Consider the following 17,026-nt stretch of genomic DNA (forward strand, 5'->3'; position numbering starts at 1 on the left):
ATAATACTTATATTTATTTTTTAGAAAAACACACTTAAATAATAGTAATTTAGAAAATATTTATTTTATTTCAACAATATAACTATCAATCAAATCAAATCGAATGAAATATTATTTGTCACATGCGCCGAATACAACAGTGAATTGCTTGCTTACAAGCCCTTAACCAACAATGCAGTTTTAAGAAAAGGAACACACAATATAATCACATCAGCGCAAACACTTAAAAGCCTCATGCAACCGTTTTTATATCAATACCAAATGACTTCAGGGTAACAATTAAGAACCTTACTATAATAGCGTTTCATTAAAATGGACAAAAATAGCCTTTTAACAAAAAAATATTTTTCAAGCAAGAATTTTGCTAGGACTGTCAGGGAGTGGTCTGAGTGGGAATGGAATGCCATGCAAACCTGAAGATTTAAAAAATGTTTTCAACCTTTATTTAACCAGGAAAAGCACATTAAGACCCTCTTTTTCAATGGAGACCTGGCCAAAAAGGCAGCAACAATCAATACATTACAGAATTATAACATACAACAATACAATTCAACATGTTCCAGGCTAAAAAAACATTTACACTCCTCTGTAACAGTCTCTCATCAAAAATAAAAATGTAAAGGCCCTGTGTAGATTGTATTTTCAACCAGCAACTATTAGGAATAACACTGATCAAATCTTTTCACACTTTTATAGTGTTTGTTTCATCAGTTGCTGTATAACATGATACAAAACACAAGCAAAACATCATTTTGATTGCACTGGGCCTTTAAGTTGTATCAGATAATAAAAATAATAAAATTGTCACATACAAATCAATTAAATGGTTGGCCTACGGCTCTCTGACTGTGGCAGAGGCTCCAATTCACCACATGTATTTCTCTGGAAATAAACATCATGCACAAAAGACATGAAACAGTATAGCACAAAGTCAAGCCATAGGCCAGGGCTGAATTTAATGGCTATTTAGATAGACCTGCCCAACCCTCTTCCTGGAGATCTACCGTCCTGTGTGTTTTCAGTCCAACCCAAATTTAACAGACCTGATTCTACTAATTAGCTGCTCAACAGGGCCTTAACTAGCTGAATCAGATATGCTAAATTAGGGTTGGACTGAAAACCTACAGGACAGTAGATCTCCAGGAAGAAGGTTGGGCAGGTCTATCTAAATAGCCATTAAATTCATAAAATATACAGAACACAAATATTTAAAATACAAATCATCTCATAGCAACAGTGCAAACCCCAAAACTTCGAAACCCATGAAACTTTGAAACCGTTTAAAAATTACATTTTATATCTAAAATACATTAATATAGCTTCATGTATTCACGCTGCAATTGTTGCTCTTGTCAGTCACTTTGAAAATTGGATTGATTTAGTACACTCTCTGTTGCTCTCTGCCTTGATTGTTATAACACTGGTTTGTAAGGTTTACAATTATGACAATTATGACGATGATGATGATGGTGATGATGACAAGTAGCCAATGTTCTGTCAAGCGCTATTACTGTACAAAAACGTATTATGGAACTCTTTCCCCTTTCTGATCCTTTCCTCACAATGCAGTCACATCATTGTTGTCTTTGCCTCCCTCATAATCTTCAGACCAGATAGCACTACCAGAGCACTGATGCAGGTGTATCAGCAAACCTCCCCGTCCACTTTCTTCTCCTCCCACTGCTCCCTCATCACCTTTGCTATCCCCCTTTTCCTCCATATTCTCCTCTCTCTTCCCCTCACACTCTCTCCTCTCCTTCTTCGCGTCCATGACCTTCACTCTCTCCGTCAGGCCACAGCCCTCCGCACTGGAGTTGTCATCCGAAGAGTCGTCCACTCGGTCCTCCCTCTCATCCCCCTCCTCCTTCTTCCCCTCCCCCTCGCTTTCCCCTCCCTCACTCACTCTCTCTACATCCTCCTCTTCGTCTCTCTGTTCCTCCTCTCCTACAGTCTCCACATCCTCACTGAGAGGCCAAAAGCGACGCCTGAACCACACCTCCAGGTCTTGGACCCCGCCCCTCACCCGGTCCCTGGCCCCACCCTCCCCAAGGACCAGTTGGTGGACTGTGTACTGGCCATCAGTCTGGCGATTTAGCCACATGTACAGGACGACCAGGAGGGCAACGAGGGTGACCAGGATGAAGAAGACAGTCAAGACGACGAAGGTGGAAGTGGTTTTGATTTCTGGATCGTAAGTAGTCATGTCTACAAGGGAGAGTAACATTGGAAAAACTGTTTAAACTGACATTTGACAGGAACATTGGGTTGGATCTAAAGTGATTGGTTGGTCTCATCTGCACTATAAAAATGACATTTCAATTGTCAGACTGAATTGAAATGGAATTGACCCCAACTGTGACAGTCACAAAATACAAGTCTCTTATTCTAAAGCGGTTCAAATCCAGTCATGTTTAGCCTCTTATTAGAACAAAACCATAAATCCGTTATTATTGGGGTTATCAGGGTCACATAGATTTGATGTCGCAACGTACCTCTTCAAATAGTTCTCAGAAAAGTTGAAGAAATCTTTGCTCAATCCAAGGTAAAACTGCTGCGGTGGAGATCCAGTTTATTTCCTTTCAATTGGAGGTGATCCATACATTGATTTATTAACGACTGGATCTGTAAAGAAAATATAGTAACATTAGCTTCCTATTGACGAAAATGTGTGCAGTATAATTGAGTAGTGTTCATTATATCTCCTGACAAGCAACACAGTTCACCTCCCAATTACAATATCCATGCAGCAATTTTTTTAAATACATATACAGATAATTACACCTGAAATAGAAATGTTTGTGGCGGAAAGGTGGACTCAGAAAAAAATATATTTTACAGGATAAAGTATGGCTGGTTTTAAATGTAGACTGAAACCTGCTCATGAATAATAATATGATTATTGTAATCAGAATCTGTCACACTGACTGGTTGTGAATGGTTCTGACAGTTGTGGTGTCATGGTGATTGATGTGCCATGCTATTGTTTCATTGTGCTGTACTGTCCCTGCAGATACAGCAAGTCACACCTCACAAACACAGGAAGTGAGTGTGAGGCGGAGGCAATGGGAGAATCTCAATTGCATACTCTTCGCGTCCTCTCTCCTGTCTCCTCGCCTTCTTCTCAAAACCCATTAGAGGAGGTCAGAGGGGTGGGACCTCTGTTTTTCTCATCTAATGGGTTTTGAGAAGGAGGCAAGGAGAGCAGAGAGAGGACGCGGGGAGTATGTAATTGAGATTCTCCCCCTGATTCTGCATGTGTGACTCACTAACAGGAAGCCAGCAGATGCTTTCTCTCCCTCGGTCTTGCTCACATATAGTTGAATAATTATAACAGTCAATTGGAAACTGTTATATAGATGAATATGGATACTTGTATAGATAAATATGGATGCCTGTCAGAGTCGACAAATGCATTTTAAAATAAATGCACCTGTGGTTTCCCCAAATATGTGTGGATAGCTGACATATTGAGTAAAGACTAATTTATAGTTCTAGTTTAGACAGGAATGCAATGGGATTCATGTACACAACCTTTCAAAAGTTTGGGGTCACTTAGAAATGTCCTTGTTTTTGAAAGAAAAGCATTTTTTCTGTCCATTAAAATAACATCCAATTTTTCAGAAATACAGTGTAGACATTGTTAATGTTGTAAATGACTATTGTAGCTGGAAACGGCAGATTTTTAATGGAATATCTACATAGGCGTACAGAGGCCCATTACCAGCAACCATCACTCCTGTGTTCCAATGGCACATTGTGTTAGCTAATCCAAGTTTATCATTTTAAAAGTCTAATTGAGTATTAGAAAACCCTTTTATAAATATGTTAGCACAGCTGAACTCTGTTGTTCTGATTAAAGAAGCAATAAAACTGGCCTTCTTTAGACTAGTTGAGTATCTGGAGCATCAGCATTTGTGGGTTCGATTACAGGCTCAAAATAGCCAGAAACAAAGAACTTTCTTCGAAACCCGTCAGTCTATTCTTGTTCTGAGAAATAAGGGCTATTCCATGCGAGAAATTGCCAAGAAACTGAAGATTTTGTACAACGCTGTGTACTACTCCCTTCACAGAACAGCGCAAACTGGCTCTAACCAGAATAGGAAAAGGAGTGGGAGGCCCCGGTGCACAACTGAGCAAGAGGACAAGTACATTAGAGTGTCTAGTTTGAGAAACAGACACCTCACAAGTCCTTAACTAGCAGCTTCATTAAATAGTACCCGCAAAAAAACAGTCTCAACGTCAACAGTGAAGAGGCAACTCCGGGATGCTGGCCTTCAAGGCAGAGTTGCAAAGAAAAAGCCATATCTCACTGGCCAATAAAAAGAAAAGATTAAGATGGGAAAATAACACATACAATGAACAGAGGAACTCTGCCTAGAAGGCCAGCATCCCTGAGTTGCCTCTTCACTGTTGACGTTGAGACTGCTGTTTTGCGGGTACTATTTAATGAAGCTGCCAGTTGAGGACTTGTGAGGCGTTTCTCAAACTAGACACTCTAATGTACTTGTCCTCTTGCATTTCTCAGAACAAGAATAGACTGACGAGTTTCAGAAGAAAGTCCTTTGTTTCTGGCTATTTTTAGCCTGTAATGAAACCCACAAATGCTGATGCTCCAGATACTCAACTAGTCTAAAGAAGGCCAATTTTATTGCTTCTTTAATCAGGACAACAGTTTTCAGCTGTGCTAACATAATTGCAAAGGGTTTTCTAATGATCAATTAGCCTTTTAAAATGATAAACTTGGATTAGCTAACACAACGTGCCATTGGAACACAGGACTGATGGTTGCTGATAATGGGCCTCTGTATGCCTATGTAGATACGCCACCAAAAAAAATCAACCATTTCCAGCTACAATAGTCATTTACAACATTAACAATGTCTACACTGTATTTCTGATAATTTTGATGTTATTTTAATGGACAAAAAAAATGCTTTTCTTTCAAAAACAAGGATATTTCTAAGTAACCCCAAACTTTTGAACGGTAGTGTATGTGGACTTGTTGTTTCCTATGACGTACAAATGTGACATTCTGCTCATCAGATGAAAGTTATCAACAAGGCATAGTTAATCCCAACTAGATTGCCAACTTGATTATGCAAAATACGTTAAGCAGTGTTTTCTCTCTCTTTCTACATCCTACAATGCCTTTACATTTATGCCTATGACCAACGAGCCAATAAGTCGAAGGCATATCTGAACATTTCCCGTTACATGTTTTCATGTGGTGCAGGCAGGCAGGGTACAGTAGGCTGTGTTTAGACAGGCAGCCAATTCTGATCTTTTTTCCACTAATTGGTCTTTTGAACAACCACAGTAGATCTTTTCACATCAGATCTTTTTCAGAGCTGATGTGATTGGTCAAAAGACCAATTAGTAGGAAAAATATTAGAATTAGACTGCCTTTGTAAAGGCAGCCATATTGACGGGAGCACTGATTTAATAAGGATCTTTAATAAGGATCTCACTGAGGGATGTGCTGTTTACGTACTCTGTTTATATGCATAATACCTTCGCAGCATTAGCACAGATAACGTAAATGTTTTAAGCAAAGGCCTACTTGATATGCAACCATTAACCACACCCTTTACCCCCAATGCAATTCTTTCATTTTGTAGATTGGTATTGGACATTTAATTCAGATACCCATTAGCTGTTGCTGAAGGTGCAGCTACTCTTCCTGGGCTCCACACAAGACATAAAACATGACATAATACAAAACCTCAATAGACAAGAACAGTTCAAGGACTGAACTACATCCACTAGGATTTCTCTTACAGTTCTGAAACTAAATACACCAGGGTCACACACAAAAAAAAGAAAAAGGGAGGGGAAATATGTAAAAGTCCTAAAAAGACTAAATAAAAACCCAGTGGGAGGAGAGAAACAGTGGTGGGAGAAAAGTGAGGAGGAGATGTGGAGAGAGAGATTTATTGGAGAGTGTGAAGCTGAAGGATGGACATACAGAGAGTGGAAAGAGCCGTGACAAGATGGTCACACATAGGAAGATGAGAAATGTCAGAAAGATGGAAGAAAATGTTCAAACAGATCCACACCATAAAATGCCAAACATAGGGGAGATTTGAATAAATTACGATTGATAAAAAAAAAGTAAACTCACCAATCTGTTGCTATAAAATGAACTGAATTATGGTTTCAAAAGAGACAGACCCAACGAGGCAAGTGTTAGTGGTGGCACTTTTTTTAACAAGAGATGGGGATACAGAAACTTAAAGATAGGCGTGTAAGAAATAGAGCGAGAGGGGATATAATGTGGGTGGAGAGAAAGAAACACAGAGAGAGAGAGAGAGAGAGAGAGACAGAGAGAGAGAGAGAGAGAGAACCTGCTGAATGTATGACCATATTAGAGACATATTTCCCTCAGATTACACAGATCCACAAAGAATTTGAAAACAAATCCAATTTTGATAAACTCCCATGTCTATTGGGTGAAATACCACAGTGTGCAATCACATTAGCAAGATGTGTGACCTGTTGCCACAAGAAAAGGGCAACCAGTGAAGAACAAACACCATTGTAAATACAACCTATATTTATGTTTATTTATTTTCCCTTTCGTACTTTAACTATTTTCACACCATTACAACACTGCACAACACTGATACAGAGAGAGAAAGACATAGAGAGAGAGACAGATAGAGAGAGACAGAGAGAGAGACAGAGAGAAGAGCAGAGATTACTTTATTTTTTTTTAAAATTTTTAACCTTTATTTAACTAGGCAAGTCAGTTAAGAACAAATTTTTATTTACAATGATAATTGATAATTGATAGATAAACCAACCCACTAACTCAAGCAGGGTGGAGGGGAAATGTTGCAAGGGGTGATAAGCAAGTAAAGTGTGCACCCAAATATACATCCAAATATACATAGAAAGAGGAAGCTGTAGTGTTCTGTGTACTTTAGCTGTAGTGCAGATTGAAGGTTTGACAGCTGGTGTGCAGGGTAGCTACATGAGTATCAGATGTGCAGCCAGACTTATTAGCCACTCCTTTTGCCTCATCTCTTTCAAACATACCGTTTTTCGATTCCTCATCAATCCATGGAGCCTGAACAGTTCAAACAGTCAGTTTCTTAACAGGTGCATGTTTATCAATAATTGGAAGAAGCAATTTCATAAATTCATCAAGTGCAGCATCTGGATGCTCCTTATTCATTTTAAGGTGGTAGGTAGCCTAGTGGTTAGAGTGTTGGGCCAGTAAATGAAAGGTTACTGGATTGAATCTCCGAGCTGACAAGGTTAAAAAATCTGTCATCCTGAACAAAGCAGTTAACCCGTTGTTCCCTGGTAGGCCATCACTGTAAATAAGAAATTGTTCTTAACTGACTTGCCAACAAATATTTTTTACATCATCTACAGCAAAATCTTTTGTATGATCCCTTATACACAATTTTAGGCCCAGCTTTTGGAACTTTGGCTTTCCTGGATATAGCCACTATATTGTGATCACTGCATCCAATGGGTATGGATACAGCTTTAGAACAAAGTTCTAAAAATGTGATCGATACATGTGGATGATCTTGTTCCTGTAGTGTTTTTAAACACCCTGGTAGGTTGATTAATAACCTGAACAAGATTACAGTCACTGGTTACAGTAAGAAGCTTCCTCTTGAGTGGGCAGCTTGATGAAAACCAGTCAATATTCAGGTCCCCAAGAAAGTAGACCTCTCTGTTTACCTCACATACACTATCAAGCATTTCACACATATTATTGAGATACTGACTGTTAGCACTTGTTGGCCTATATCAACACCCCATAAGAAAAGGCTTTAAATGTGCCAGGTGAACCTGCAACCACAACACTTCAACAACACTTGACGTAAGAGCTTCTTTAAGCATTACAGGGAAATGGCTCTGAATATATACAGCAACACTTCCCCATAAGCATTTCTGTCTCTTCTATAGATGTTATATCCGTGTATTGCTACTTCTGTATCATCAAATTAACTATCTAAGTGAGTCTCAGAAATGGCTAATATATGAATGTTATCTGATGTTAGCAAGTTATTGATTTCATTAACCTTATTTCTTAGGCTACATATATTAATATGGGCTATTTTTAGCCCTTTCCTGGGTAGCTTATCAGAGATAAAGCAAGAAAAATATATATACATTCAGCAGTCCATTAATCAATTGGTGTGTGTAAGTGTGGTGTGTACTGCGATGTTAAAGCTATGAACCTATAGTCTTGGTTCTCTCATCCCTTCCAGGCATTTTTGGGAGGGAGGGTGGACAATGAGCCTGTCATAGCGGATGTAAGCAATGTCCACATGCGCTCTGGCAGCTTTCATGGCTGGGATAAGGTATTTTCTCTTCTGGCGCACAGCTTCAGGATAGTCCTTGTTGAGGAAGATATACATTCCTCTCAAGTTCTTGGCTCTTCAATTTCTCTGAGATCACTTCCCTCACTTTGTCCTCAGACTCCCTCCAGGTCTCGTGCAGATTCTGCTATTCCGTCCACAACCATGTTGTTCCGTCTTGATTGTACCTGGAGATAATCTGATTTATCCATTATTGTTATCATGGATTCACACATAGAATTGATGTCCTCAGTGATTTACAGATTTCTGTCATCTTGCCATTCTTCTGTTTAAACTCATCGAGCTGACCCTGGGAGAACTGAAAACTGTTCTTCAGGTCCTGGACCTTTCTGGTCAGGTCATCCATTCTTTTAATAGTTGACTCCACCAGTATTTGGACAAAACACTTCAAGCTATTTTGTTATTTTTGTAAGAACTGCTTGTAGAACTCTTTTTGTTAGTTTAAAAAATCCTTCACCTAGTTGTCCATGTGGACCAATTTATCTGTGCATTCTGAAAAGCTATCCAAGGATTGTTCCATAGGATTTTGTTTTTAGGGAGTGATATTGTGAAAGTGAAAGTGAATGTGAAAGTTGTGTGATTGTGAGATATGACAAATTAAGCTGATTGAAATTTGGATAATAATATTGATTGAAATGTGGATATTAAGAAATATGGATAAATAGCTTTGAAATTTGTATAATAAGAGATTGAAACTTTAGAGATAAAGTAACATAATATTGAGTATAATGGGTTACTAGAGATGTAACAACAGAAGAAAAGAGATATACAACTTGCACACCCACACGTATGTAAGTGGTGTAAAAAGTATTATGAGAAATGTTCAGAGTGGTCCCTTTATGGGTAATTTGAGGTGTGATAAGGTTAAAGCATTGTATGGGACTTGACTTACCCCTAACCAATAAAACTATAAATAGAACCAATGAATGTTGAACATGATTTTCTGTTAACTAAACTTAAGGCTACAACTGAATGTACTCCTGATGGAGTTTTCGTTGATATCTCAAACGATGAGATATTAAACCAATGAGTAAGCAGGCAAATTGAACCAGTCCCCCAGGATGAATGGGGGTCTGACACTGCCTCCTAGTCTATTTTGTCTCAAATGCCAGAAACCTTATGGATAGAACATTCCAATGACAGTGAACTGATAGGCAGTGCTAGCCTAGTTATAATAACTGCTTATCTCTCCCCTTCTAAATTGACCAATGTATTTTATAAATTTGGCACATTACATATGAAGCTTAAAATAAGACATTTAATAAGTGTGAAGCAGAAAGTGAACATCCAACAGAAATTTGAAATAAATATATTGACTAACATTGTTAGGGTAGACTAAAATGAAAACAATGCCTTCCAATATGGAGAAGGTTATCATGTTTGTTTTGTTTTGTTTTAAACCTTGCAATAGGGAGGAAAGCAGAAAGTTGTTTGAGAGTGATCTGTGTGTATTAACAAAGTGATTAGGAAGGTCTTCCTATTGGGAAAGAAGGAAACAGATATGGAAACTAGTGAAAGTAACAAAGTGAATAGTAATTGGCTTTCAGATAGCACTCCAATAATGCAATATCTTAGTAATTTCAAGTAGTAAGACAAAGGGATTGAGCATTGGGACTGATATTAAATTAGAGGCCGCTCACTCTTCAAGGCCTGGTCCACTGCTCTTGTGTTTAAGTAATCTGTTGTTTGGGTTAGAGATCAGCTTCCTGTGGAACAATAGCTGCCAGTACACACTGAACCCAAACAGGCTGTAAGAGACACAGTGGGGAAATTTGGGACAGAGGTATGAATAATTGAATAAGACACGTTTTTGACAATGTATTACTCAATTCTATAGTATGGGTAGCACCAGGGATTTAAGTAAGAAGGTAATGTCATCTAAAACAATAATCTGTTTCCATTACCTGGAACTGTGTCCAGTGATTTAAGTGGGTAATGTCATCTAAAACAACACTATGTTTCCATTACTTGGAACTGTGTCCAGAAGGAAGTAGATCCAAGTAAATGTTTTAGTACCGAATATTGATCTGATAATCCAGCACCAACTTTTTGAAGGTCCTAGCAGATTTGTTAAACAACAGGTTTTATATTGTGACTAAGTTTATGTCCCAGGGATAGTTTGTACAGAATTGTATGTCAAAGGAACAGGTCGAAATGACAATGATTACAAGAGAGGGGCTCTAGGTTTGTTTACTTTAGAAGGTGCCTATTCAGCTTGACGGGACACTGTATCATCTGATGTGTCTATCAAGTTTTTTTCTATGTTTATCAAGGATTCTGTATCTCTTCCTTTGAAAGGATTTCCAAGTCAAGTGCCTTAGGAGAGCAGTTAAAGGTACCCGGATCCAGCTGTTAAGGGAGCTCCCAAATTAAGTAAGGCCTGGCCATTTTGTTTGTTTTTACCCTACGATTTTTACTATATACACGCCAGCACCCACACACAACCCACCTGTTAATGAATATTTGTTAGTGGTTAATACTCTGTTTGATTTATTGATGAGGGCCTTAAATTAAAGTGATAGAACCAACGTGAAGCACTACGGACTGTCATTCTAAATTTGGGTTGGATCATTTATCAATATTTATAATTATGATATGGAAAGGAGAGGCTTCTAGAGACAGAGCTATGCCCCTAAATTGTGAGGAGAGCCACTAGATTGTAGCTTGGGCTAACCTTGCCCCAATCTCATTCTATCAAGGTTGGTGTGAAACTGTTATAACATGTGTTCTCTCTCTTCCCTGTGAAAGTCAATATGCATGTGCCCTAGACCAAATTCGGGAGATCTCTAGAGACATAGAGAAAATTGATAATGCTAAAAGAATTGTGTAAATTGGCTCTGGAAAACAGAGAGGCTCTTGACTATCTTTTGGCAGGTCAAGGGGGTACTTGTGCAATTATTGGAGATGAATGTTGTACTTTTATCCCAGATCACTCTTCTGATATGACTGCTCTCGCCGAATACATTGCCACTGTTGCTAAGAATAATTCCCCACAACCAGAGTGGACGCCTGCAACTTGGTTGGAATCCCTGTTTGAAAGGTTGCTAGATCGAATCCCTGAGCTGACAAGGTAAAAAAAATCTGTCATTCTGCCCCTTAACAAGGCAGTTAACACACTGTTCCTAGGCCGTCATTGTAAATAATTATTTGTTCTTAACTGACTTGCCTAGTTAAATAAAGGTAAAATAAAAAATAGTATTACCATACTAATTAGATTGTATAACCAGGAATGAAGGGCTTGAAATTAGTGTCTTGTTTTTTTTCTGCGTTGATTTCCCTAACTTTAATAGGAGTATAGACTATTATGATACAGAAGCTAAAATCTAAATGCTTACATTAAAATGTAATAATTATCATCACACAAGTGATGAGGATGGAATGTGATGGAAATGTGTATGTTTGTGCTTTTCTAAGAACCAATTTCTGTGTTATGTTTTTGCTTTTCTATAAACCAATTTCTGTGTTCATGCAAGTGACTGATTGAACGAATCCTCACTGTCAGTATCTGCAATTTGACAGTACGCCTAGAACCTTGTTTAGAGAAAGGGATATCTCAGTTTCAAGGTCTCAGCTTAGAGAGAAGAAGCCTGTGAGGTATTGGTCTGTCACATGCATGGCCCAGTATTTGGTCATCACATGAATGAAGCAAACATTAATTATTGAATGAGGAATAAGCTAAATCATGCAAATATAACTTGTCAGTATATAAGGGAACTAACGGAACTGCACCGTTAGAGCTCACTTCAGACCGGTACTTTATGCATCTAAGTTTGACTGTGACCTTTCCAGCTTGCTGACAAAAAATAACGATTCATTTAAGATTGACTTCGAGTGCCCCTGTGTAAGAATTTCCACAACAGCTCTTAGCTTTATCCTTTGAAAATATACACAAGAAAATATTCTATGGAATTGATGTTTACAACCATGGAGGGTTGATGTCACTAAAGGAACCCACCAATTAACATACTGTACCTGCAAAGTTCAAGGTTCACAGATGCATACAGTCCAATGGCCACAGAGTGGCTGAACCTAACTGGACATAGTGATTCTGCTAATTAACACCAACTCTTATAAAAGCAGCTCGCACTCTAAAGAGCAAATTATATCAGTTTTATCAAGAGTTCCCAAACTCGTTCCTGGAAAGGCACACACCTGACTACAGTCGTGACCAAAAGTTTTGAGAATGACACAAATATTAATTTCCACAAAGTTTGCTGCTTCAGTGTCTTTAGATATTTTTGTCAGATGTTACTATGGAATACTGAAGTATAATTACAAGCATTTCATAAGAGTCAAAGGCTTTTATTGACAATTACATGAAGTTGATGCAAAGAGTCAATATTTGCAGTGTTAACCCTTCTTTTTCAAGACCTCTGAAATCCGCCCTGGCATGCTGTCAATTAACTTCTGGGCCACATCCTGACTGATGGCAGCACATTCTTGCATAATCAATCCTTGGAGTTTGTCAGAATTTGTGGGTTTTTGTTTGTCCACACGCCTCTTGAGGATTGACCACAAGTTCTCAATGGGATTAAGGTCTGGAGAGTTTCCTGGCCATGGACCAAAAATATCGATGTTTTGTTCCCCGAGCCACTTAGTTATCACTTTTGCCTTATGGCAAGGTTCTCCATCATGCTGGAAAAGGCATTGTTCGTCACCAAACCGTTCCTGGATGGTTGGGAGAAGTTGCTCTCGGAGGATGTGTTGGTACCATTCTTTATTCATGGCTGTGTTCTTAGGCAAAAATTGTGAGTGAGCCCACTCCCTTGGCTGAGAAGCAACCCCACACATGAATGGTCTCAGGATGCTTTACTGTTGGCATGACACAGGACTGATGGTAGCGCTCACCTTGTCTTCTCCGGACAAGCTTTTTTCCGGATGCCCCAAACAATCGGAAAGGGCATTCATCAGAGAAAATTACTTTACCCCAGTCCTCAGCAGTCCAATCCCTGTACCTTTTGCAGAATATCAGTCTGTCCCTGATGTTTTTCCTGGAGAGAAGTGGCTTCTTTGCTGCCCTTCTTGACACCAGGCCATCCTCTAAAGGTCTTCGCCTCACTGTGCGTGCAGATGCACTCACACCTGCCTGCTGCCATTCCTGAGCAAGCTCTGTACTGGTGGTGCCCCGATCCCGCAGCTGAATCAACTTTAGGAGACGGTCCTGGCGCTTGCTGAACTTACTTGGGCACCCTGAAGCCTTCTTCACAACAATTGAACCGCTCTTCTTGAAGTTCTTGATGATCCGATAAAATGGTTGATTTAGGTGCAATCTTACTGGCAGCAATATCCTTGCCTGTGAAGCCCTTTTTGTGCAAAGCAATGATGACGGCACGTGTTTCCTTGCAGGTAACCATGATTGACAGAGGAAGAACAATGATTCCAAGCACCACCCTCCTTTTGAAGCTTCCAGTCTGTTATACAAACTCAATCAGCATGACAGAGTGATCTCCAGCCTTGTCCTCGTCAACACTCACACCTGTGTTAATAAGAGAATCACTGACATGATGTCAGCTGGTCCTTTTGTGGCTGGGCTGAAATGCAGTGGAAATGTTTTTGGGGTATTCAGTTAATTTGCATGGCAAAGAGGGACTTTACAATTAATTGCAATTCATCTGATCACTCTTCATAACATTCTGGAGTATATGCAAATTGCCATCATACAAACTGAGGCAGCAGACTTTGTGAAAATTTATATTTGTGTCATTCTCAAAACTTTTGGCCACGACTGTATCTAAAGTCCCACAGTTGACAGTGCATGTTAGAGCAAAAACCGAGCCCTGAGGTCGAAGGAATTGTTCGTAGAGTTCAGAGACAGGATTGTGTTGAGGCACAGATCTGGAGAAGGGTACCAAAACATTTCTGCAGCCTTGATGGTCGCCAAGAACACAGTGGCCTCCATCATTCTTAAATGGACGAAGTTTGGAACCACCAAGACTCTTCCTAGAGCTGGCTGCTCGGCCAAATTGAGCAATCTTGAGAGAAGGGCTTTGGTCAGGGAGATGACCAAGGATCCGATGGTTACTCTGACTGAGCTCCGGAGTTCCTCTGTGGAGATGGGAGAACCTTCCAGAAGGACAACCATCTCTGCAGCATTCCACCAATTAGGCCTTGATGGTAGAGTGGCCAGACGGAAGCCACTCCTCAGTAAAAGGCACATAACAGCCCGCTTGGAGTTTGCCAAAAGGCACCTAAAGGACTCTCAGACCACGTGAAACAAGATTTTCTGGTCTGATGAAACCAATATTGAACTCCTTGGCCTGAATGCCAAGCGTCAGATCTGGAGGAAACCAGGCCCCGCTCATCACCTGGCCAATACCATCCTACAGTGAAGTATGGTAGTGGCAGCATCATGCTGTGGGGATGTTTTTCAGCGGCAGGGACTGGGAGACTAGTCAGGATCGAGGGAAAGATGAACGGAGCCTGAGGTCTGAATACTTATGTAAATGTCATATTTCAGTTTGTATTTCTTTATACAATTGCAAACATTTCTAAAACCCCATTTTGCTTTGTCATTATGGGGGGTATTGTGTGTAGATTGATGAGGGAAACAGTTGAATCAATTTTAGAACAAGGCTGTAACGTAACAAAATGTGTAAAAAGTGAAAGGGTCTGAATACTTTCCGAATGCACTATGTTAAGAGTTGAAGCAGTGCAGAACCACTCGGCTGACATACACTGCAGAGCCCAGAGGCAGGAAGTGAGTGGTTCAAGAGACACAGAGCTGATGCTCTTTCAACCTGGGACCACATCCTGTTATGTGCTCCACTGGCTAGCACAAACACAACACCAGAAAATACTGGGGAACCGTAGAGGCAGATTTTAATTCATGTACATTTTGCTATGATGTTGTGGGAGGACTAAACTTAACAGTCCATTTCTAATGCTGAATATAATTGAGTTCTTCTTTCCAAAGAGTTGAGGTACCAATCAGAAAAGCTTCAGGAGCATGCTTATCCTGTATGATAACAAGATGATAACCAAGATGATTACCACTGGGTTACACAGTGTATGATAACACAAGATGATAACATAAAATGATATCCACTGGGTTATGGCGCCAGAGATGAAGGCAGACGTTTTACGTGTCCCCAACCTATTGTGTTTTTTTGTTCGTTTATTTGTGTTGTTTGTAACTTTTTTTTTTTTACTTATTTTGTACATAATGTTGCCGCTACCATCTCTTATGACCGAAAATAACTTCTAGACAGAAGCAGAATCCTTTTTTTCTTTTCACGACTCTGACGAGAAGGATATACTGCTTTCTCGGGAACAGGCCCAGATCCCTGCGATTTGCGTGAATTTGTAGGTGATCTAATAAACCCCCACTTCCCTCCATTCTGCTAGCAAACATGGAGAATAATATCGACAAGCTACGCAGAAGATTAAACTACCAACGGGACATTAAAAACTGTAACATCTTATGCTTCACGGTGTCGTGACTGAACGTCGACCCTATCAACATACAGCTGGCTGGTTACACGCTATACCGGCAGGACAGACAAGGGGCGGCGGACTATGTATTTTTGTAAATAACAGCTGGTGCGCGATATCTAAGGAAGTATCGAGCTATTGCTTGCCCGAGGTAGAGTATCTCATGATAAGCTGTAGACCACACTTTCTACCTAGAGAGTTTTCATCTGTATTTCTCGTAGCTGTTCACATACCACCACAGTCAGAGACTGGCACTAACACAGCATTGAATGAACTGTATTCCAGCAAACAAGAACACACTCACCCAGAGGTGGCGCTCCTAGTAGCCGGGGACTTTAATGCAGGGAAACTTAAATCCGTTTTACCAAATTTTTTATCTGCATGTTAAATGTGCAACCAGAGGAAAAAAATCTCTGGGCCACCTATTCTCCACACACAGAGACGCAAACAAAGCTCTCCTTCGCCCTCCATTTGGCAAATCTGAACATAATTATATCCTCTTGATTCCTGCTTACAAGCAAAAATTAAAGCAGGAAGCACCAGTGACTAGATCAATAAAAAAGTGGTCAGATGAAGCAGATGCTAAGCTACAGGACTGTTTTGCTAGCACAGACTGGAATATGTTCCAGGAGTACACCACATCAGTCATTGGCTTCATCAGTAAGTGCATCGATGACTTCGTCCCCACAGTGATCGTACATACATACACCAACCAGAAGCCATGGATTACAGGCAGCATCCACACTGAGCTAAAGGCTAGAGCTGTCGCTTTCAAGGAGGGGGACTCTAACCCAGAAGCTTATAAGAAATCCCGCTATGCCCTCCGACGAAACATCAAACAGGCAAAGCCTCAATACAGGACTAAGATCGAATCGTACTACACCGGCTCTGGCACTCGTCGGATGTGGCAGGGCTTGCAAACCATTACAGACTACAAAGGGAAGCACAGTCGAGAGCTGCCCAGTGACACAAGCCTACCAGACGAGCTAAACTACTTGTATGCTCGCTTCGAGGCAAATAACACTGAAACACGCATGAGAGCACCAGCTGTTCCGGAAGACTGTGTGATCACGCGCTCCACAGCCGATGTGAGTAAGACCTTTAAACAGGTCAACATTCACAAGGCCGCAGGGCCAGACAGATTACCAGGACGTGTACTGTGAGCATACGCTGACCAACTGGGAAGTGTCTTCACTGACATTTTCAACCTCTCCCTGTCCGAGTCTGTAATACCAACATGTTTTAAGCAGACC

At 40.1% G+C, this 17,026-nt stretch overlaps 1 protein-coding gene across 1 annotated transcript; it reads right to left on the reverse strand.

The window, feature by feature from the left end:
* Positions 1 to 416: 416 nt before the first annotated feature.
* si:ch211-119e14.1 (uncharacterized) lies at positions 417 to 6,253 on the reverse strand. The gene is made up of 3 exons (XM_029759967.1): positions 6,122 to 6,253; positions 2,493 to 2,622; positions 417 to 2,205 (listed from the first exon to the last, which is right to left on the reverse strand). Exon 3 carries the CDS (start codon positions 2,201 to 2,203, stop codon positions 1,559 to 1,561), a length of 645 nt encoding a protein of 214 aa, XP_029615827.1. The 5' UTR covers positions 2,204 to 2,205; positions 2,493 to 2,622; positions 6,122 to 6,253; the 3' UTR covers positions 417 to 1,558.
* Between the last annotated feature and the right edge of the window lie 10,773 nt (positions 6,254 to 17,026).

This window comes from Salmo trutta, chromosome 8 (assembly GCF_901001165.1).
Source record: "Salmo trutta chromosome 8, fSalTru1.1, whole genome shotgun sequence".
NCBI lineage: Eukaryota > Metazoa > Chordata > Actinopteri > Salmoniformes > Salmonidae > Salmo > Salmo trutta.